The 24,277-nt window shown below is 42.5% G+C and overlaps 1 protein-coding gene across 1 annotated transcript in view; it reads right to left on the minus strand.

The window, feature by feature from the left end:
* LOC306885543 (retinoic acid receptor beta-like) overlaps window positions 1–14,969 on the minus strand; it is a gene marked incomplete at both ends in the record, with an annotated part of 167,119 nt that extends 152,150 nt beyond the window's left edge. Inside the window, one exon of the mRNA XM_079442143.1 lies at window positions 14,792–14,969. Coding sequence (XP_079298269.1) covers window positions 14,792–14,969 — 178 coding nt within the window. The remainder of the gene's footprint in view (window positions 1–14,791) is intronic.
* Window positions 14,970–24,277: the final 9,308 nt, after the last annotated feature.

Below are 24,277 nucleotides of genomic sequence, written 5' to 3' on the forward strand. Positions count from 1 at the left end.
CTGTGATGTGCATTCATGACTTCACGTAATACGTAATTATGTTGAAAAGGTCACGCTTGACGTAGGCGGAAGTACTGAGTCAGTGTTTACAAGTTGAACGTGCAAATACTAACGTTAAGTCAAACACCGTTTACAAAAAAAGGGAGTTAAAGGGTAAAACAACGATGTCGGACGATTTTGAACTTGGAGGAGATGAGAGGGAGCCTACATCAAGCGTGACCTTTTCAACACAATTACGTATTACGCGAAGTAAATTTAATTTATTTTATTTGTTTTAAATGACCGATCGTTTCGCTAGATACTACCCTTATTCATCGTCTGGTATCGTTTATAGCCCTTTGAAGCTGCACTGAAACTGTAATTTTGACCTTCAACCGTTTGGAGTCCATTGAACTTCACTATACGGAGAACATTCCTGGAATGTTTTCATCAAAAACCTTAATTTCTTTTCGACTGAAGAAAGAAATGCATAAATATCTTGGATGACATGGGGGTGAGTAAATTATCAGGACATTTTTATTTGAAAGTGAACTAATTCTTTAAGTGAGACTCCAGTCTGAAGGCAGTGTGCATATTCATTGTGAAGCAAAGTCCCTTTAAGGCAAGTCATTTCACTCTGCAGCCTTCTTTAAAATGACTTTCGGGCAGCTATGCAAGTACAGCTCTCTTTGAATGGGGAAACCATCAAATTCTCCAAAGCTGTGTACCAAACTTACGATTAAATTTCCTATTTGAAATCACAAATCAAATCTGACAACAACTGTCTCATAAAGTTTGTTTCTTATGCTCAAATAGTGTTAAAAGAGCTTATTTTTCAGGCTAGACCAGCCAATGCAAATTCAGTCCTAAGCGCATGTGTGAGGATACTGACTGCTTCTATGCCTCTTTTATTGAGAAGGTGGGACTATTCTGCCATATTGCATGTCACACTTTCTCCCATTCATAAGGAATATGAGTGTCTTTGTACACCTAAAGTATTTGGTTTAAAGAATGAACACATAAACACAGTGATAGTGAACACTGTCATAGGGACCCTATCAATCGGACCACAGATTTAGACCATTATTAACTACAATTATGCATTGCAACACTGAAACTTCACTCACTCCAAAAACTCAGACAACAAACCACAAACAGAACAGAGAGAATGCAGACACCCATGCAATGAGGATGCAATAAGTAAACTGGGAAGCAAATGACATTTCATATTGACATTTTATTGGCAAAAACAATTCAATATGCTGAATATTAAATACACACTCACATATCCTGTGCTCACACACACACACACACACACACACTACAATTCAAAGAATGTGTCCAAAATGAGAACCTACAGAGAGAATTTGACAGCAGATGAAAGTCGGATAAGATACAGCAAGGTCATTGAGGGGTGAGACTGACAGGTACAGCTCAACTCCACCAGACAGCCTGATGCAGGTATGAAAATAACAAGTACTCAGCTCCAGCGCACAGGAAACTGTTTCGACAGCCTGACAGCATCTGCAGAAGACTGCAGAATACATGTCAGAGGTGAGGAATCGCTCTGTCTGCCATAATTCACTGGGCACTAGAACTGAAATCACAAAGCTGAGTGCAGAGAGTAACTTGTTACTTTCATTTACATTCATTTAAGTAATTATGGGCTGATAATGTCATGTTTTGCATTCAAGTTGTTTTGATTAGAAGAAAATGGATGCATTAAAATGTATTTTTCTCTTTTCATTGACTCACAAAGACAGGCAAGTTTTTTTGTTTTTTTGTACTAGTACAACAAAATAAAGCATCTAATATTTTATCTGCTTTAGCAATTTTTCAACAGCACTACACAAAAGAGTTTGTGTATAAAATACAAAAATAGTTCTGCATAAGCATATGTCAACAGGTTATGTTGGTATACATTCAGGCCTAAAACCCAGTAAATTATGCTGCCTTTTAAGAGACCTTGTTAGCAAAATTCCTGGTCACACTTTATTTTAAGGTCCAATTATTAGCAAAGCATTAACTACAACTTTTGCCTCAATAAACTACTAATTTGCTGCTTATTAATAATTAGTAAGGTAGTTGTTAAGTTTATGTATTGGGTAGGATTAGGGATGTAGAATATGGTCGTGTAGAATATGTGCTTTATAAGTACTAATAAACAGCCAATATGTTAATAATAGGAATGCTAATAAACAACTAGTTAATAGTAATAATTGGTCCCTATACTAAAATTTACAAAATTCCTGTGTTTGGAAAAACACTGTGTCTACACAGGCACATCCTTTGCAGACTATGCTAAATGTATGAAAACGGACGCTCCCTTTCCCTGTTTTCGGGGATAGTACAAACATGTGTAATGCATCAGAAATACAATACCACATATGAATAGAGACAACTCAACATTTGAATATGGTGACCTTCCTTCTGCATAGGTGGCTATAAAAACAGAATGTGAAAAAGAGTGGTATGTCCGAATTCACAGTTTCATAAAATAGTAGTGACAAATACCCATTCAATCTACCTGTAGCCCATGAAGAGCTGTGTTTATGTGGTGCTGAATTGCTTCCTTTGTAGACAGAAGAAGAAGACAGCAAAGCAGCTCACTAGATTTTGGAAGCTATAGTGTCATCTTTATGCATCTGACTTCACTTACTTCATTAAACTGGTGTGAATGTAATATGTATGTTTGATTGATTAGAACTGTAACTCTAGAGCACAGCTTCGATCAATATAATGAAGACTGCAAAGAGAGATCAGCTTCTGATACATGAAAATACATTCAGTTTTCTCTTCAGATTTTCTTTCCTTTTATTCTGACTCATTTGATGATGATGTTAGTGTTTGATCAATAGCCTTTAGCATTGCCTGCATTTCTAACCGTGTATTCTTTCCCCTAGAGATGTCTAAGAAAAATCCACATTCATGCATGATTGTCTATGTATTCATAATAATATCATAACAGCTGTTGTATCACACATACAGTGCATTCAGAAAGTATTCAGACCCTTTCATGTTTTTCCGAAATGTTTATGTTGCAGCCTTATGACAAGATGCTTTCATTTTTTTTCACATCAATCTACACTCTTCACCCCATAAACAAAGCAAAAATGATTTTGTGAACTTTGCAGATTGCTGAATTAACTGAAATATCACACTGAATAAGTATTCAGACCCTTACCTCAATTCCCCTGCAGGTTTTCATTAATTATATCTCTGTAGTTGTTGCATTCAGCCTTCCCAGTTCCCCAGTCCCTGCCACTAAAATCACCCCTAACAGCATGATGCTACCACCACAATGGTTCAATGTTGGAATGGTATTGTGCAGGTGATGAGCTGTGCCTGGTTTCCTCATGCATGATGCTTGGAATTGAGATTCATCAGACCAGAGAATCTAAGAGTCCTTTAGGTGTTTTTTATTTTTTTGTTCAAGCGAGTTTCATGTGTCGTGCATTGACGAGAGGCTTCCATTTGGCCACTCTGCCATAAAGCATTCATATCTGTGAAGTGTTGCTGTGATGGTTGTCCTTCTGGAGGTTTCTCCTATCTCTGGAGCTCAATCAGGTGATTGGTCACTTCTCTTATTTAAGCCCTTCTCCTAAACTTCTTAAATTTAATTTTTATGGAGACCACTCTGCTCTTAAGAATTTTAAATGCAGCAGAATTTTTTTGTAGCTTTCCCCAGATCTGTGCCTTGACAAATCCTGTTTCTGAGATCTGCAGGGTTTCTTTTGGCCTTATGGCTTGATTTTTGCTCTGATATTCATTTATAGCTCTTACGGGTTTATGTCTTTCCAAATCATGTCCAATCAATTGAATTGTTATTATTATGGGGTATGTGTCAGTCCTCTGTCATGTGTATCACGTGTTCCCACCTCTTGTATCCATGTTTGGTTTGTTTCCTATCCTTGTTTAATGTGATTATTAGTTAATTCTGTCCAGCTGTGTTTGTCTCATTATCTATGATTATCCTGTGTATTTATAGTTGTAGCGCCTCTCTATATTGTTTCACTGTAATGAGAGGTGGCTATCCTGAGTTCTTTAAATTTCTTTTTCAATCAAATATGTGAGTTTCACTAATAAATGTATCAGTATTAAACTTGTGTGTGTGTGTGTGTGTGTGTGTGTGATTATCACAGTGTATGAAATACTCTTTTCCCTCTAAATCACTATTTAAGCAGTACTATTTACACTTTAAACAGAAATGTAATGTCTTTCAATTACTTTTATCTTATAAATACTTTCACATTTAACTCAAAAATCACCCTTTTTCCTTAATCAACTTAAAATATCTGTCAGTAACCACAACTGTTTTATAAAAATATGACAGATTTAGTTAGAGATTTAGTCACTAAGCACTAATTTCAGTCTTCACGTGCGGAGTATGCCACTCACACTGACAGAAATATCACCATTAAAGTGAATAAAAGAGTCCTTGTTGAACAATTTCACTAAAACAGGTGCATTAGCTACATTAACCTTAACCACATTTTTCTTCCTTCCCATACACACACACTCACATCTCTCTCGCGTCTCTCCCTCCTCCTCCCTTGTACTTTGACCTCAACCGTGATAGGCTCATTACAAAACATTCAGAAATACAATAAATTCACAAAACATTTCTGTAACCCTTTCTTTCTATTCTTACCGGCATCATTAAAGCATCTTCACAAATATTTTTAACGAAAAAATATTTCACCTTTTAAATGTAAAACATGAACATAACTCTTATTGAGCAAAATCACAACTTCATTACTGGTCAAGGATTCTTAACTTTTTTAACCTCAAATTCCATTTATCAAACTAGGAAATTATTAATCCCAATTTATATAACTTTTACTAATGATAATGATTTCAACAGGGTTACATAGTCCTGTCTGTTCAGTTTGATTTAGTCTGGTCTACTCGTTACTCCCCCGTGTTCCTGTCTGTGTCAGCCTTGCCTTGTCTTGCCCTGCCCTGCCCTGCCCTGCCTTGTTTGGAGTTATTAAAGCCTATTATTTTGAGTTTATCCTCGTCTCCGTGTTCCTCGTTGATCCTTGCTGTGTGCACCGTGACAGTATGGAGTGTAGATGATTTTTTTTATTTTTTAAATAATGCATTTTAGCATAAGGCTGCAGCATATGAAAAAAAGATAAATAAAATTAAATAAAAAGGAATACACTGCATAAATAAAGCAGATAGTTAATTAAGTCTGTATTTGCAAAAGGTATAACTAATGCCAGCTAATGTCAGTATAAATCCTTAAAGTTTTAAAGGCATGGTCACATTTATCATTGTTCAGTGAATTTTCACAGCTGAAATCCAGTTATTTCAATGCAATTTGCAACTCAAAAGACAGAGGAAAGACACAAAGTGAAAGGAAAGAGGAAGCCACGTTATGTCCAAAACAAAGGAATTCTCCAATTGTCTTAAACCAAGACATAAGAAAGTGTCTCCACAAAGAGATGCTTATAACACAAACATGCTCAGCAGCAATAACGGTGACATGCACTTTAAGTCAGCCCAACAGAAAAATGCTCTTGTAGAAAATCCAACATTGAACCTAAAGGGCAGTGAACTGGATTCACACCATGCTGCACAAAGACATAAAGAAACCCTACTTCAAAGCATGGCGACACCTTGAAGGGGCGCTTTTCTCTAGTGAGACGGCCAGAACAGGGCAACCAAGAGAAGGCGGACCTTGTCCTTCTGAACTCTTTATGAATCGAGACAACATGTGTTCTGTAAACCAAATATGTGGAACACGAGCGAGACAAAGCGTGTGCAATGGATCTGTTACTGCTTAAACACATCGTGCAGCGGAACTCGTTGAACAGAATCTGGAGACCAGCATATATTCTTCTGTGGTTTTCAATGCATTTCTATGGGGGGCCTGACCTCCATTTCTGGGCCAACACATCAGGAATGGCCCTCAGCAGGACTGAGCAGCCTTAGCTGTCAACCTTAGGTCAGTGTGCATGGGAGGGCGCATATAGTGAATTTTAAGAAAGCACCAAGGCTGCTGCATCATTCTTCTGGTCCTCTTAGGCATGCCACAGATGGGAAGAACAAAAACGGTTCACAGAGGGAATAAGCTGAAACTCATCATTGACAGCAGTCACCGTGTCCCCAAAAACTCCAAACGGTGATATTGAAGCATGAGAGTTTTATTCTTATTTTAAATTCAGAAAAGATATTCCCTAGTGAAAAATAGATATACTAAAATATATATGACCCTCTAACTCTAGCACTCTCTATTCTAATTCTATTCTTAAAACAACAACAGCAAAACTAGCACTAGCTTTCCTAATCTTTTGTATTCTATTTTCTTTTTATTTATTATACAATTAACAAAAGCAAAAAAGGCCTCTAAAACTAGCTTGCTCTATTCTATCTGTTTTCTTTTTATTTATTATATAATAAAAAAAAAAAAACTTTGCTACATGAAGCTAATTGATACTTGTCATAGCACTTGCATATCATTGCTTTTTTGTTGATTTTGATTGCTTCCATTGTCCTCATTTGCAAGTTGCTTGGGATAAAAGCATCTTCTAAATGACTAAATGTAAATGTATTTGAAATCCATTTATTTCATGCTACATATACTACAAATACATTGACATATTTATGTACTTAAAAAAAAAACACCCTGCAACCTTTTAGTATACTAAACTGGTATACTTAAAGTAGTGTTGTAGTCCAACTAAATATATAAAGCAGTATATCTGATTGTGCTAAAATACTATTGCAAGTAAGCTTCAGATACACTTTAAATATATTGCATTTAAAAGACAGATGTTATTCAAACATCATAAAATCCTCATCAGTATTGACATTAAAACACATTTTAGGCTTAATAATAAATATGCATTGTGCACAAGTAGTACTCCAAATAAAGTTTAATTAAAATGTTTATATCAGTAAATCTCGAGCGATATGTCAGTAAATATGTTAATAGATTTGAACTATACTTATACATATTAAATAAATGTATTTTAAATCGATTTTTTATTTGATTTTTATTTTTTTACCAGGGGAATGCTTAGTCAACCAAACCCACCATCGAATGAATGGTTGTGAGAGATATGCCAACATCTGTGTGAAAATCCTCTGCTGTGTGTCTGGATCTGAATTATTTAGAAAAAAACAACAACAACAGATTTATAATGAGAACATCTCATATGTACTTTAGTTTGATCTCTTTTTCTCTGTATACCCGTGTTACACTCCACACTAACACCACACTACACATCTTAATTAGATTCTTTTGCAAACATGCTGTGACAACTAGTTCTCGCTAGTTTAGAGAATAAAATACCCAATGCAAAACATCCCAATACACTATTGAGCTGAATGTCAAGCAGCGACAGTAATCATTTCACAATCACTGTGGTGAATACAGCGCTGGTTAAGCCTCAGACCGGCCACATTAGATCCCCTGTAATTATAAGTGTTAGAGCTCTAAAAGCAGTAAATTCCACTTCTAGATTGAGTGACTTTATCAATAATTGATCTGTCCTTCACTGCAGCAATGCCTCATTGAGAGAGAAAGGGAGTTGCATAAAATTAACTATGTCAGTCTTAGCAGTTTTTTTAACTGTTACAATTGAGTTGTGTTCACGATTTCTTTTCCTCACTCCCTTGTTCCCTTCCAGGAACATCGAGCTGCGTCCGGAGACGCTATGGGAACGCCATCAGCGTAACCGGCACTCTGAATATTTTATACAACCAGTCTAATGGATGGGTGAGGCGTCACGGGTGGGGTGACGTCACGACCAGGAAGTATATAAGCACGTGCGGCGGAGCCCGCGTCAGCTTTTCTGTCATTCAGCAAGCGCTCTGTGTGTTGTCAGTCTGATTCTTTGTCTTGTGAGTCTTATTTGGTGTTGTCTGTCTCAGAAACGTAGGAGAACATGCCTAAAGCTAAGGCAAAGACTAGGGGCGATCCCAGATCGCGTTTCAGGTTGTGTGTTAGTCCCTGCCCTCGTTGCATCACGAGTGGGGACACACACAGCCTGTGCGTGGTCTGTTTGGGTGCGGAGCATGCGGCATCAGCTCTCGAGGGAGCCGATTGCCTGCACTGTGAGTGGCTCCCGCTGCGCGCACTCCGCACCCGAAAGGCTCTCTTCGAGAAGGGAGCCTTCGCGAGCCTCCCACGCGGTGCTGGCCCCGCTGCTGCTGAGGCAGAGCGGCTGCTACACTCGTGGGGCTCGCAGGCTGATCTGGCTGGCGGGAGTGAGACAGGCATGTCTCTATCTCCTCCCGTATCCGCCAGATCTGGTGTCCCATCTCTCGGGGAAGCGGTTACTTCCCCCCGAGATGAGGACTCAGCGCTTCGTCTATCTTCCTCCGAGGAGGTTGATGTGACGAGCGTTGAAGGGGTTGTGCCGCCTCTTTCGCCCCAATACGAGGAGCTTTTAGAGGTGGTAACTCGGGCAGCGGCCAAGCTTGACATCAGTTGGCCCCCCGAGAAAACAGCTGTGCCGCAGTCCAGCCTGCTGGACGAGCGTTTCCTGCGCTCGCGGCCGCCACCTCTACGCAGGAGCCTTCCTTTTTTCCCCGATCTCCACACCGAGGTGTTGAGATCCTGGGTGAAACCATATACATCCCGCCCTTTCGTTCCCGCGTCAGATTACTACGGTAATGTGCGGGAATTGGACGGGCGTGGATACAGGGCGATGCCCCGGATTGAGCAGACGCTTGCGGGCTATCTGTCTCCTTCCACGGCGTCGTCCTTGAAGGCTCCTACCCTGCCCACTAGGCCTCTGCGCACCACATCATCCCTAGTGGGCAGGGGGTATGCGGCAGCAGAACAGGCTGGTGCGTGTCTGCACACAATGGCGGTGTTGCAGGCGTACCAGGCCGAACTGCTGAAGGAGTTAGACGAGTTCGGGGATGTCAGAGCTGATGATATCTCAGAGCTCAGGAGAACCGCCGATTTGTCTCTCCGCGCCACCAAGGAGTCGGCCCGTGCGATCGGCCGCTCCATGGCAGCTATGGTGGCAACGGAGAGGCATTTGTGGCTGACCCTGTCCGACATCAAAGAGAAGGACAGGGTCTGCCTCCTGGACGCCCCGCTTCAGCCTTCTGGCCTGTTCGGCGACGCTGTGAGCACCGTCGTTGACAGGTTTCAGGAGGCCCGCAGGCAAGCGGAGGCGTTTCGGCGGTTCCTCCCCCGCCGCTCTCTAACTCTGGAGGTTGCTGGGCGGGAGCAGCCTCCTCCGCATACCAGCTCCTCGCACAGGGCTGCACAGAAAGAGAGCATCGCCTCTCGTGCTCCCCCGAGACGGAGCCGAGGGCAGCGGCGCTCCGCGCCGGGGACTTCAAAGCCCAAGACAGACCTGAGGGATGTCTTGGCGGCCAAGAGGTCCGTGGCAAGGAAGTCCTGATGGGCGAGCCCCAGGACTTCGGAGGGCGACCCCTACTGGCGTGGAGCGGCTCACACCGCGGCTCACGGTGACCGTCTCCCCTCGGTGCCCTCCGGGGATTTGTCTGCCAACCCTGCAGTTCCAGGGCACAGCAGGTCCCAGCGAGTGTTATTCTCAGGTTCTACCGCCTGTGACTTCAGCGGGCCTGAGAAACTCGCCTCAGCCACCAGATTACGCGTCTCCTGTCGGTGCGCCGCAGCAAGACAGCGGTCTGGCCGCTTCTCTAACACCAGAGGTCAGTCTCGAGAGACTGATTCCCTTAGTAGATCGTTTGGCAGCCTGGCAACGGCTGCCGAACGTGTCTCTCTGGGTCCTGCGGACGGTAGAGGCTGGCTATTCCATCCAGTTCGATGGGCCACCCCCGCGGTTCAACGGGGTCTGTGTGACTACGGTCCGCCCCGAGCAGGCTCTGGTCCTGGAACAGGAAGTCAACACTTTGCTGAAAAAGGAAGCCATAGAGTTGGTTCCACCTCACGAAGTGTACACCGGCTTCTACAGCCGATACTTCATTGTTCCGAAGAGGGACGGAGGGCTGAGGCCCATACTGGACTTGCGTCTCTTGAACCTCTCAGTCAGACCGCTGAAGTTCAAGATGCTGACGGTCAAGCAGATCGTGTCTCAAATCAGGTCCGAGGACTGGTTTGTCACGATAGACCTCAAAGACGCCTATTTCCATGTGTCCATCCTTCCCTCTCACAGGAAGTTCCTGAGGTTCGCTTTCGGGGGCAAAGCGTACCAATATCGGGTTCTTCCCTTCGGCCTAGCACTCTCACCCCGCACTTTCACCAAGTGTGTGGATGCGGTCCTGGTCCCGTTGCGACTGCAAGGCATCCGCATACTAAATTATATCGACGATTGGTTGATTCTTGCTCAATCAGAGCAGTTGGCAGTTCGGCATCGAGATGTCGTTCTTGCCCACATGAAAGATCTGGGCTTAAGACTAAACGCCAAAAAGAGTGTGCTTTCTCCAGCTCAGAGAACCACTTATCTAGGCGTGGTGTGGGATTCGACCACGATGCAGGCTCGTTTGACCCCTGCTCGGATCGAGTCGATCCTCACGGCAGTCAGGAGAGTGCGAGAAGGCCAGCCATTCACTGGCAAGCAGTTTCAGAGGCTGCTTGGGCTCATGGCAGCTGCGTCCAGCGTGATTCCTTCTGGCCTGCTGTACATGAGGCCCCTACAGTGGTGGCTCAAGACCAGGGGGGTCTCCCTGAGGGGAAACTCGCTCCGCGCTGTCAAGGTGTCACGGCGCTGCATCCGTGCCTTAGACATGTGGAGGAAACCCTGGTTCTTGTCTCAGGGCCCGGTGCTGGGAGCTCCTTGTCGCCGCGTCTCGCTAGCGACGGACGCTTCCCTCACCGGTTGGGGTGCGGTCATGAGTGGCCACCCTGCCCGCGGTCTGTGGAGTGGTCGCCACCTGACGTGGCATATCAACTGGCTAGAGATCCTAGCTGTGTTCCCTGCTCTCAAGCACTTCCTCCCAGACCTGAGAGATCGCCACGTGCTGGTCCGCACCGACAGCACGGCAGTGGTCTCTTACATCAACCACCAAGGAGGTCTTCGGTCGCGCCCCTTGTACAAGCTGGCACACCAGATCCTTGTGTGGTCCCAGGGCAAGCTCCTATCTTTGAGAGCTGTGCACATTCCTGGGTATCTCAACGTCGGAGCAGACGTCCTGTCGAGACAGGGGCCGAGGCCCGGGGAATGGATGCTTCACCCCCAGGTGGTGAAGCAGATTTGGAAGGTTTTTGGCCAAGCACAGGTGGACCTCTTTGCGACTCGAGAGTCGGCGCAATGTCCCCTTTGGTTCTCTCTAGCTCCTCCAGCGCCTCTGGGACTGGATGCTATGGTACAGACCTGGCCGAGGCTTCGTCTGTACGCCTTCCCCCCGATCGCTCTGCTCCCGGGAGTTTTGGCGAGAGTGCGCCGGGACGCGGTCAGCCTACTGTTAGTAGCACCATTCTGGCCGGGCCGAGTATGGTTCTCGGATCTGATTTCCCTCCTCGACGGCACCCCGTGGCCGGTACCGATCAGGAGCGATCTCCTCTCACAGGCCGGGGGCACCCTTGTGCACGCCCGCCCGGAGTGCTGGAGGCTGTGGGTGTGGCCCCTGAGGGGGCACAACTCATAGCTTCCGGTCTGTCAACCGAGGTTGTCGAGACCATCCTCCAATCCAGAGCTCCCTCTACGAGGAAACTGTACGCCTTGAAGTGGAAACTCTTCACTTCATGGTGCGGGGACCGCCAGCTCGACCCAGTCAACTGCCCGATCCGCGCAGTTCTGGAGTTCCTGCAGGCCCTCTTCTCCGCAGGGTTAACCCACTCCACTATTAAGGTCTACGTGGCAGCTATCTCGTCGTACCACGCCCTTATCGGTGGCCAGTCAGTGGGCAGACACCCCCTGGTTACACGTTTCCTCCGCGGTGCGCTGAGGCTGAGGCCGCCTGTACGACCCCGTGTCCCCATGTGGGACCTGGCTGTGGTACTAGAGGCTCTGGGCAGAGCACCCTTTGAGCCTCTCGGGGAGATAACTGATAGACTCCTCACGATCAAGACCGTCTTTCTGCTGGCTATCACCTCTCTGAGGAGGGTGAGTGACCTCCAGGCCCTATCTGTGGCCCCTTCGCATATCGACTTTGCGCCCGGTTCGGCGAAAGTCTTCCTCTACCCCCGTGCGGGGTACATACCGAAGGTTCTGACGGTCGTACCACAGCCGGTCGTACTCCAGGCCTTCTGTCCTCCTCCCTTCAGGGAGCCCGACCAGGAAAGGCACAACTGTGTGTGTCCAGTGCGAGCACTGGACGCATACATCCACAGAGCTGCCCTGTGGAGAGAGACGGACCAATTGCTCGTGTGCTTTGGTCCGCCTAAGAGGGGTCTTCCAGCTTCGAAGCCCACTCTTAGCAGGTGGATAGTGGATGCCATCAATCTGGCGTATGAGACCTCTGACCTTCCCCCGCCGCTGGGAGTCAGAGCGCACTCGACCCGAGGTGTGGCGGCCTCCAAAGCCTTCTGGGCAGGTGTCTCCATGCAAGACATCTGCAACGCTGCTGGGTGGTCCACGCCCCTGACATTCGCCAGGTTTTACAACCTCGACATCAGAGCCACTCCAGGCTCCTTCGTCCTTTCAGCCTGACACCAGGCAGGGACTTGTCAGTCTGGCGGCGTTGGTATAGCGTTCCTATAGCGTCTCCGGACGCAGCTCGATGTTCCTGGAAGGGAACGTACCAGGTTACGTATGTAACCCAGGTTCCCTGAAGGGAACGAGAGCTGCGTCTCGGGCCACACTTCCGGCATCCCTGCCAGCGCTTGCTTCATGACTTGAAGCTGACGCGGGCTCCGCCGCACGTGCTTATATACTTCCTGGTCGTGACGTCACCCCTCCCGTGACGCCTCGCCCATCCATTAGACTGGTTGTATAAAATATTCAGAGCGCCGGTTACGCTGATGGTGTTCCCATAGCGTCTCCGGACGCAGCTCTCGTTCCCTTCAGGGAACCTGGGTTACATACGTAACCTGGTACGTTCCTTCTTTATTTTACACCAGGGTAATTATCTAAAAATGATGCCATTTGTGCCATTTGTGTATACAAAATATCTTTCGACAGAATTAACTTTGTTTAGTTTGAATTGCTGTGTCTAAAATTCAAATTTGAGAGAAATGTGAGAGTGACTGCTTTTTTGAAGAATGAAATAGGAGCATCCCTCTATAGCAGTCCTCCCATGTCTATGGGCCCTTGTATTATAGTCCTGGCACTTGGGTCTGATGGTGGGAAAGCAGTAACCCTAATGGCAAATTTCCAAACACATGGGACATGCAATCGTTTCTTGAGAATGACCCACCTGCTACAGTATATCTGTGGCCAAGTGCACATTGTAAAGTTTCAGGAGTGACAACTGCATTTACGGGAGTGAATCCCCTAAATTATAATTTTGTGTGTGTATGGAAGAGAAATCACTCTCAAAATTTTGATGATTGACACTGTTTGGTATGCAGAGTTTTTGATGAAAGTAACATTTCAGCCACCCAAGGCTTGTTAAGTGATTTTAACAAAACAACTGTCAACAAAGCCATTGTGTTTGGTTTATGTTTGGAAGGCTGCTTCACAGAGCAAGCTCTTGAAGGGTTGCCATGTCCACTTATTACAAGCGACACATATCATCTTTGGGCTTGTTTATGCTCGGCTCATAAGGTGATCCATTTTAAGGAGATAATAAAGTAGGCAGGTGCAGGATGCAGTATTTTGTTATATGGCTTATTTCCAAGATAACACATTTGGATTTAAAGGGATGGTTCACCCAAAAATAAACATTCTGTCAGTGATTACTCACCCTTGTCGTTTCAATCCCGTAAGACTTTCATTCATCTTCAGAACACAAATTAAGATATTTTTGATGAAATCTGAGCGCTTTCTGACCCTCTATAGATAGCAATGTAACTGAAATGTTCCTAGGCCCAGAAACATAGTAAGAACAAAAATAATGACTTTATTCAACAGTTCTTCTTCTCCAAGTTACATCTTCAGCCATTATCAAGAGTACCACAATTACTCGATAGTAGCGGAATACATGACTTGGAGGAGAATAATAATAAAGTCATTATATTCTTGCAGCTTCATATAATTATGGTTGAACCACTAATGACAAAAAAAATATTTTACTGATATACTTACTATGTTTCCGGGCCTGGGAACATTTCAGCTGAATTGTTGCATATGCAGGGTCAGAAAGCTCTCGGATTTCATTAAAAAAATCTAAATCTGTGTTCTGAAGATGAATGAAGGTCTTATGGGTTTTAAGTTTATTATAGGCTTGTTCTTACTTGCCCTTTTTCAAAGCAAGGATCTGGCAACATCAATGAGTCAAGATAAACTTCTCACAACTTTGATATGCATTTAAAAACGTCAATAAAGACTAGTTGTTCAAATTGGTTCCCTACATACTGTGTAAAATATCTGCAAATGCGGTTTTCACTACTTGATTTTTTAAGCGGGATTAGTTCACTAAAAAGTGAACTGACAACCAAATTTAGTGGAAGTGTGTACATGGTCTGTATGTCTTGTGGTCCTGCAGTCTGAACTGTACACATCAGAGAAGCAGGAGGTTCTCCGAAGCCTGCAGACATTCAGGCGCTCATCCAAGATGAGACGATCACCATACGCTGCACACACTAATAATGCACAAGGCTAAGACAGTTACAATGCTAATGAGTTGTAATATGAGAGCAATGAGACATCGAGCAGGCAGTCAATCCTGTAATATAGACCCTCCCTTTCCTCGAAGGACTCTTACAGGACGGTTGTCAAAATTCTGTTAATACTCTGCTCAGGAGCTTGCACACAGGTTTAGATGTTTGTGAATGATGGTAGATCATGCACTGAATGAATGTGGCCGGTCTTACCCACAGGAGATGGGCTTCCTCCGCTGTTGGGGGTGTTACGAGTCTGCGTTGGGGAGGGCAGGTTCAGGGAGCTGATGACTGATGGGAACAGGAAGGGATAAACTCCTGCTTGGTAGCGCCTCATCTGGACGAGCGTGGAACTACAGCTGGAAGCTGGGGTTCGGCTCACCGTCTTCATTCCTCGGGGAGGATGAAGGTCAATTAGAGGTAAGAGAAAGGGTCAGGGTTCATTCTCTTCAAGGCAGATGCAACGTATTTCCTCATCTTCATCGGAGAAAACCTCCAGAAGGCTCTTAGCGTGCCAGGGGACAGAACTGCATGATATTCTCCTCTAAAGTACACCAGTCACAGCACATGACTGGGCCTGCTGTCACACAGTGGCATTGCTTCTAGTAGTACATTAATCTGAAACACATCAAAATTTCTGGTCAATATTTGAAGGCAATATTTGATTGACCTATTAAGGCTCTTAAAAAGTGAAGTGTGTCATTTCTGCGACAATAAACAGAAAATTCACACACTCCTTCAGTCCCATCTACTGTCTGTCATTGTTCAGAAAATCAGGCCACTGTCCTGCTAGACAACCAAAATATAAATAAAACAGATAACCATAAACATAGATGACGATAATACACACTGAAAAAAAGGTTATATTTTAGAAAAGTAAAAAAAAATGTTTCTCAAAATATATTTATGTTTTGGTTCAAACATTGAAATTTTATATAAGATTATTATTTTTTTTTTTTCAAAGACAAAAACATTCACACAAACAAAAAATGCTATTTATTACAAAGACCATACAAAAAAGAGAGAGAAAGCATTTAGTAGCTCTGCTCCAAAGCTATGGAACAATCTTTCACAATCTCTTTGTGAAACTTCAGACTTTTCGGACCTTTCAGACCAAACGCAGTTGAAAACTTAACTTTTCTCACTGTTACTCTAATGTTTCTGTCCTTTAATTCTATAATTCTATAAACTTTATCCTTTTTCTTTTTTGTTTTGTTCTGTCTTTAGTTCTGGTCTCTGACATTGCACTGCTGTTTCTACTGTATACAGTTTTTTTGCTGTATGATTGTTTACTGTTTCTTGTAAAGCGACCTTGAGGTCTAGAAAGGTGCTATATAAACTGTGTATTCAGGCTAGCTTGTTTTTCAAACTAGCAAAATGAACCTGATAAATTATCCCTTGGTCTTGGCAAAGGCAGTGCTACTTGTAATGTGTCTGAAATAGCATCTGTGACCAATGGAAATGAAACAAAATGAAAGCCTATGCTGGAAATATGGCCACTCACTAATGTTAATGTTCTCCAATCCCTCATTAATCTGAAATGTTACTCACAACTGTAAATGGATTTTGAGATCAATGTTCCAGCTTGCATGTGCTTCATTTAATGTTCGCTTATGCTTGAAAGATTGATAATCTGGATTTCATCATACACTGGTGTACAAATGAGAGATCTGAGATAGCATGAAACAAGTTAACATCAGACAAGAAAGAGTCAGCTACTTGTTATTTAGCAGATCCAAAGCAACTCGCGCTACAGTAATTTGGGCTGACTGTAAGTACAGTACCAAGACTGCTCCATTTTTGGGTGCAAAGTTGACAGAGTTCTTTCAGAACATCTACATATTCTACATATTCTACAACCCCAATTCCAGAAGAGTTGAGACATTTTGTGAAATGCCATACAATCAAGAATATGTTATTTGTTCATTCTCTTTAACTTTTATTTAATTGACTAAAGTACAAAGAAAAAAATTGCAATGTTTTCACTGACCAACTTACTTTTGTTTTGTAAATATAGACACATTCTGATTTTGATGGGTGCAACACACTCCAAAAAAGTTGGGACAGAGGCATGTTTAACACTGTCACATCAACTTTCCTTTTAATTACAATGTTTCATTGTTTGGGAATTGAGGATACTAATTGTTAAAGTTTTGCAAGCATTTTTTTTGTCCAATCTTGCTTGATACAAGACTTCAGGGGTGTATTCCAGAAAGCATAGCTAACTTACCTTCAGTTAAACCCTGAACTTAGGGTTGATTAACCCCAAACCTTGCTTACTCGAGGTATGTGGTTCCAAAAACGCGTCTGGGAGTAAGTTCATTCAACACAGAGTATGTTCCTGGTTAAGACTCAAGACATTCTCAACAGAGCAACGAATCGACGAGTCACTATGGAAACGGACGCTAAGAAAAAGGCACCATGCTGTTTCTTTCTTCTTCTTTTATTCAGTGGTCGTTTACATGCTTAGTGCATATCACCACCTAATTGATGGTTGTGTAATCATTTTTTTCCCCGTTTAATCCTTGAGAATATGACTTATATTTTTAGTTTGATGCTAATTATATATTAAGTCATATCAGATATGTATTTTTATTATAGAAATACATTATAGAAAATACCAGTCCATGTGTGAGATGATAATATAAAATGTAATAAGTATATATAATATAATAAATTAAACATTACCTTGTCATAGTGTTTTATAATTTATACAGATAACTATTATATATGCCAATAAAATCAATAAAATAACCATATTAGAATAATATATTACCTTATTTATTACCTTATATTTATATATATAAAGGCTATATTATATAATCTAATATTATATAATGTTGTGCGTTATCTGTCAGGCCCACTGAAGGCTGCTCAGTGTCACGCGTGCACTGATAGCACTGCAGTGAACTAACCCTGGAACATAACCTGCTCCGGAGCAGGTTATCTTCAGAGAGCAAGTTACTATGGTTACTTACATACCCTAAAAGTAACCTCCGATTTTGGAACCGAAAGCCAAGTTTATCCGCTCGCTTATCCTCAAACTTACGTATGTCACATAACCTGCTTTCTGGAATACACCCCAGATGGTCAGCAGTCTGTGATTGTCGTTGTCTGATTCTCCTTTTCATGACTGGTCATGCTTTTTCAACAGGAGACAGATCTGGACTGCAGGCAGGCCGGTCTAGCACATTCACTCTGAGTCTACGAAACCACGCTGTTGTAGCACATGCAGAATGAGAGCTGGCATTGTCTTGATCTAATAACCATGGACTTCCCATGAAAGACATACTCATCTTCTTGATGGCAGCATATATGTACAATCCCAATATATGCCTCTGTAACCCTTGACACTTTTAGTATGTTTCAAAACATCACTGCTTTAATTTGGTATTGCCCCTTTAAGAGGGTGGGGTAGCGCGTGCATGAAGAGAGTGCGTGGCAATAGCGGATTAAGTAAATGTGATGAGAGACGACACAGCCTGTGAGAGTCTTATTTCCTCGATAAAGATAAAGTAATTCTGTTGTGAAGAATTTACTTTGAGTATATGCTTTCTTACATACACAAGCTGAGAGACTTGCCGAAGTTGAAGAAATACTTATCATTCCCTTCTGTGGTTATTTGTTTTCCAAGACACTCTGGTGAGTCGATTCTGCTTGTATATATTTATTTTGTTGTCATTGTAGTACTATCTGGAAAAATACCAGTCAGAGTGTGATTGTATTGAAGGAAATACAGTTAAATTAGTGTGTAACTTAAAATAGCAACGTAAAGTTGATAAGAGCGCTGTTATATGGTGCTAGCTTTGCTAATCATGGTGAGCATGCGGTGTCCGATGCTCCATATGAATCATATTTTTTCCCCACATTTAAGTGGAACTGGTTAGTGATTAAGATGTAATTAATTTTGTTTATTTGATACATGCATTTTGATTTAAGTGTTTTGTTACAATGTGGGGGGAAAAAAAGCTTAACCTGTTAACCTTCACCCCCATTTGGGGCCTCGCAGGTGAAAATAACCTACCTAAATTAAAATGGTAACAGTTTGTGACAAAGTGTGCTTACACAAACAATTTAGGTATCTTTGGAAAGAAGAGACTCTGGGCTTTACTATCTATCATCCAGAGTTGATAATGCTCAAAAAGATAAAAAGTTATAGGCACTGACGTGCCTTGAAAAATATTTTTCCACACTGAATGTTTTTTTATTTCATATACAAATACATGAAATAAGTCCTGGAGCAATCCAGAAGAGTAATGGGTTGAAAGCCACATGTCTCATGAGTTTATATTTCAAATTTGAAGAAGATACCATGAAAAATGAAATTCCTGCAATATTTTTTCTGAAACTATTTATAGTCCCCCCACCCCCCTGTTTGAGTAAAAATAACCACCAAATGGATTGCAGAATTATACAAACTATTTTAGTCATTATACATATTCCTGCATAGTTTTTCAATTATAAAATAATAGACAGATTTATTTGAGCACTAAAAAATACAAAATAATTATTTGAGTAATAAAAAAGGAAAAAAAAATAGAACAAAATGCTTTGTATATAGTATGTATAATGAAGTATTCTGATTGCCAGACATGAAGTGATATTGCCAGACATGGTCATAGAGTCAGTAAACACACGCTGATGTGCTTCCATTCAGATGATAATCAAACAGATGGGCCATATAATCAATAATAGCTGATCATTGAATCACAATGATAGCCGTCATAGAGTCGCTAATAAACACGCTGATGTCCGTCCATACAGATTATAATCATGCAGATACGGCCACATTCCCCACACAATACACACACACACACACATATAAAAAATGTAGAAGAAAAAAAAAAAAAGTTTTTTATGGATAAAGCAGATCGCTAAGTTACTCAGATGATAGCGTCATAGCCCGCGTCAGAGCTGGCAAGAGGGAGCGCCAAATTCAAATAATCTATATTCCGCTTTTCTGAGACTTTTTTTTCCGTGGACGGTCTCATTCTGTTTGTAAAACTGTATGCTGCAACACAGTGTTGTTTTTTTACCACCAAGACGCTGTTTTTGAGCGTAATTTATTCCATAACGGACGCGAACAATAACTCTCTGAAGAAATGAAACGTAAACAAAGGAATATTCATCCTTATTACAACGTTATTGTTTCGCTGGACTAAAAGTGCTCGCTGGATGTTGTTCTGTGGACCCTTACCTCTCTAACTAAACTGGGATTTCAGCAGTGGACGCGTTTGTGGCTCGTTATTACAATGATAAAGGTACGTACTGCTTTTTTATTCTGCGTGTTTGGATGTGTACTGCTTACACAAATGTAGCAAATTTGTGCCACTCATTCCTTATAAGCTTTCCATCGAAAAACAGCGATCTGTCGTCGATGCTTGAGGCTTAGACCCTCAGAATGATATATAGTTTGTCAAGATTAACTTTGTCCCGTTTCATTTATTCTATTAGAAAACAATGACACATGCAAACAAAGAGCGTTCAGTCGCTCTGGTGAACGTTAACAGGTTAAATCAGATTTATTTCCCAAACTTTATTTTGTATTATAAAAAGGGATAAAACTTGCATACAAAATGTACAAAATACATTTTATTTCTCTCATTAGGAATGGTTAAATGTTCTGATGATGTTGTTGTTGTTATTAATTTGAGATGTACACTTGTTTCAGACTGTTTTTTCCCCTTGACCTATTCGTTGGATGATGATACTGGTACTTGAGTTTTCTGAGTAGTCCCTCCAGGAGTGATTTCCTTTCAAACAGACGTCTATCAGCTCTTCATCTGTTCATCATCTACCAGCTCTTCATCTCGTCATCGTCTATCAACCCTTCAGTTCTTCATTCATACATCTTTGATAAACTGAATGCCATTCCTAAGGGAGCAGTAGGACTGAGACATTTTTTTTACACACACGTCACAAGGAACTGCACTTCCCCCCTCCCAAAAAACTGTTTTTTTTTTTTTCAAAGTTTGGACTTTCCATTTATTTTGAGTCACAGTTGTGCTGAACTGGTCTATCAGTTCCAAGTGTAATCATTGTTGGGGATTGTGTTATTGTACACTGTTGGTTATCATTTCATCATTTCTTTTGAAGTGCCGGAAAACAAAAGCATTCAAAATAATTGCTTCAAATACACTTCCTGGTTAGCATAACGTTGTGAGTGGTGTTACGTTTATTTTTTTATTTTTTTCCTTTCCCCACCCCTGAATTCTGACATTCAAAAGGAAAAATGAAAATGTATTTAACATCTTTGTTGTTCACCTACAGGAAACAAACCAAGCTCCTTAGATGAACCCAGACAACTAGAATTAGATCATACAGCCCTGACATAAACGTTGAAGCCGGGGTTACACCAATTTAGTGGCGAGCCAGCCAGGAGAGCTTGGGTTAATCGTTACCTGTATTGATAACTACTCTAGTGTGAACACTTTTTTTTTGTTCATTATTCTGAGACTGAGATTTACATTTGTCCAATTGATTTTTGAAACTCCTTATATTCCCCAAGACAAAATATGGATCTTTGTAACCGTTTTGATGTACATGGACGAAACTGTTTGTATGTTACAGGGGTAGAAAAAACGTGTAGCATTAAGGGCATCAAAGGCTTTTTTGAAGTACATGGGGAGATTGCAAAAGTAGTCCGAGTACCTGATGAGCCAGAGCAGCCGGAAGGTACAGTTCTCATTCAGTATTCATCTGAGAGTTCAATTTTAAAGATTGACCCTGATAGTTTAGGAGACCTGCCAAGCCCAACAGACCCTGCTGTAACATGGCATGTGAGAACAGTTTGTGATATGAGCCAAGAGAGATTAGGCATGGAACTGGCACAAAGATATTTAGATGAACTGAACACTATCCCAGGAAGTGGCAGAGCAGCATTCCTACTTGCTCTACAGAAAGAGCTTCAGAGTGTCCAGCTTCATTCAAGTGACTTGCAAGCTGCTGAGGCAGGTCCACATACCACTGTTCACAGTCCTAGCCCTCATGATTCAGGAAGAACCAATGTATAACTCAACCCTGCTGAGTTGATTGCAGCTCAAACTACAGTTCCCAACTTTTCTCCCTCATATGTATCACAGAGCCCTGTGCACATTGACGAAAGCATGCTCAACCCTCCTCAGATTCAAAAGGTAGTTGTGGAGCATGTTATCCGTAATGAGTCTGCACACTCACCCTTGAGGCAGAGCCGGATCCGCACCTTCTCCGGCAGAACCCCCCCAAGCCAAATGGGGAGGTTAACTACGAGACTTGGCGTACTCAAGTTGATCTTCTACTTTCTGACCCTTCTTCGTCAGATTCTCAGAAAGTGAGGATAATCTTAGAAAGTCTGTTTAGCCCAGCAGCTAACATTGTCAAGCCTTTAGGTGTTAATTCTTCACCTAATTCTTACCTTAACCTGATTGAATCCGCTTTTGGTGTAGTAGAAGATGGAGAAGAGCTCTTTGCAACTTTTCTTAACTTAAATCAAAATGCAGGAGAAAAACCATCAGCATACCTGCAAAGACTGCATGCTCTTCTTACCCGAGCAATATCTAGAGGGGGAGCTAATGCCGCCGACTCCCGTAAACATTTGCTTCGCCAGTTTTGTCGAGGGAGCTGGGACCAGACCATGATAATAGGACTTCAGCTTGAACATTTTAAAGACCACCCACCACCTTTCTCTGAACTTCTGCTCTCCGTTAGAACAGAAGAAGATAAAAGGGCAGCAAAGTTAGACCGAATGAAGAAACACCTTGGTAACACAAAAGCGGTTGCACATGCTCACTCCGTGTATGGCATCAATTCAGAACCCCAGTCTGAGCCCTCAGAGAATTGCCAACAGGATGAAACTCAGAAACTTAAAGGAGAAATAGCCGCACTGAAGAAACAAGTTGCCTATCTGTCAAAGAAAGGTGAAACAAAGGAGTGTGACGTTAATTGTGTAAAAAATTCCAAGGAGGACACAATTACCAGTGATTGTCTCATGGCTAGCTCCAATGTGACATCTGACTCTACGACCATGCCAAGGCCCTGGTTCTGCTTTAAGTGCGGAGAGGATGGACACATTGCAAGCCGCTGCAGTAAGGAACCCAACCCTGAGCTTGTTCTCAAAATGAATTCACAGCTAAGGGAAAGACGAGAGAAGTACAGGAAATTGCATGAAACTTCTCAGTTTTCTTTAAACCTGTAGCAGCTCCTGCTGCGGGACTCCCAGGAACTGCCAGCCCTCATATACGTCCCACATTGATGGTCCGTGAAGCTGGCAATTATGCTAGAGAAAACCAAGGAAATAATGGGTTTAAAGATGAGTTCTTGTCACAAGGTCTTATTGGTCAACGTTGCATTGCTTCTGTTTTTGTCGAAGACATTGAGTGCGAGTCTCTTTTAGACACAGGGTCCCAAGTTACAACTATTTCAGAGACGTTTTACTTGACCCATTTTTCTTCCCTTCCGATTCAACCAATTCATGCTTTGTTTGAGGTTGAAGGTGCTGGTGGGCAGCATGTTCCACATCTTGGTTACATCCAAGTTGTCATAACTTTCCCTTGCACTGTCATAGTTGCAGAGGTGGAACTTTCTTCTCTTGTACTTGTTGTTCCAGGTTGTCACTTCAACAGTAGAGTCCCACTGCTGATTGGAACAAATGTTCTTGACCGCCTATATCAGCAGGGTGTAGAGAGAAGAGGATCCAAGTTCTTCCAAAATCCTGGTGCCAGCAGTGACTATGCTTTGCTTTTTCAGCATGTTGCTCAGAATTATGAGAGTGGGAAGCAACCATTTCAAGTTAGAGCACTGGGGAAAGACCACATTACTATCCCTGCCAAACAGAAAATCTGTGTCCCTGGTCAAGTGAGGATAAAGAAAAGCATTTCAAAAGCCTTTAGAGCAACCTGAGACTTTTCCCTTGCCAGGTGGACTATTAATTGAAAATGCTGTGGTGAATGTCCCATACCGTGCTTGTTCCAAGATTCCTGCCATTTTAAAGAACATGACTGAACATTATATTAATCTTCATCCCAAGCGTGTGATTGCAGAGATGGCAGCTGCTCATGTTGTTCCTTTGAAGCCTGGGGTACCATCTTGCTCTAATCATGTGTCTTCTGGGAAGTTTGTGTTCAATCTTGATGACTCACCAATTCCTGAAGTGTGAAAGAAGCGTATCTCTGATAAACTGAATTCCTTACCAGAGGTTTTTGCTGATGATGAGTTGTCATATGGTCATACTACTGCAGTGAAGCATCACATCAGACTACAGGATGAAACGCCTTTTAAGGAACGTCCGAGACCGATTCATCCAAGTGACAGAGAAGCCGTTAGGCAACACCTCAGGGAGCTCCTAGATGCTGAAATAATAAGAGAGTCTGAAAGCCCCTTTGCTTCACCAATTGTGTTGGTCCGCAAGAAGAACGGACAAATTAGGCTTTGTGTCGATTACCGGAAGCTTAACATGCGCACGATAAAAGATGCATATGCCCTTCCCAATATTCTCAGCACTTAGTGGTGCTAAATGGCTCTCTGTCATGGACCTTAAATCCGGCTACTACCAAGTCGAAGTAGCCGAAGAAGATAAGCACAAAACAGCTTTTGTTTGCCCTCTTGGCTTCTTTGAATTTAAACGGTTGCCTCAAGGTGTAACAAATGCACCTAGTACCTTCCAGAGGCTTATGGAGAAGTGTGTTGGAGACTTGCATCTGAGTGAGGTTCTTGTTTTTCTGG

Source organism: Barbus barbus (genome assembly GCF_936440315.1).
Source record: "Barbus barbus genome assembly, chromosome: 19".
In the NCBI taxonomy this organism is placed as follows: Eukaryota; Metazoa; Chordata; class Actinopteri; order Cypriniformes; family Cyprinidae; genus Barbus; species Barbus barbus.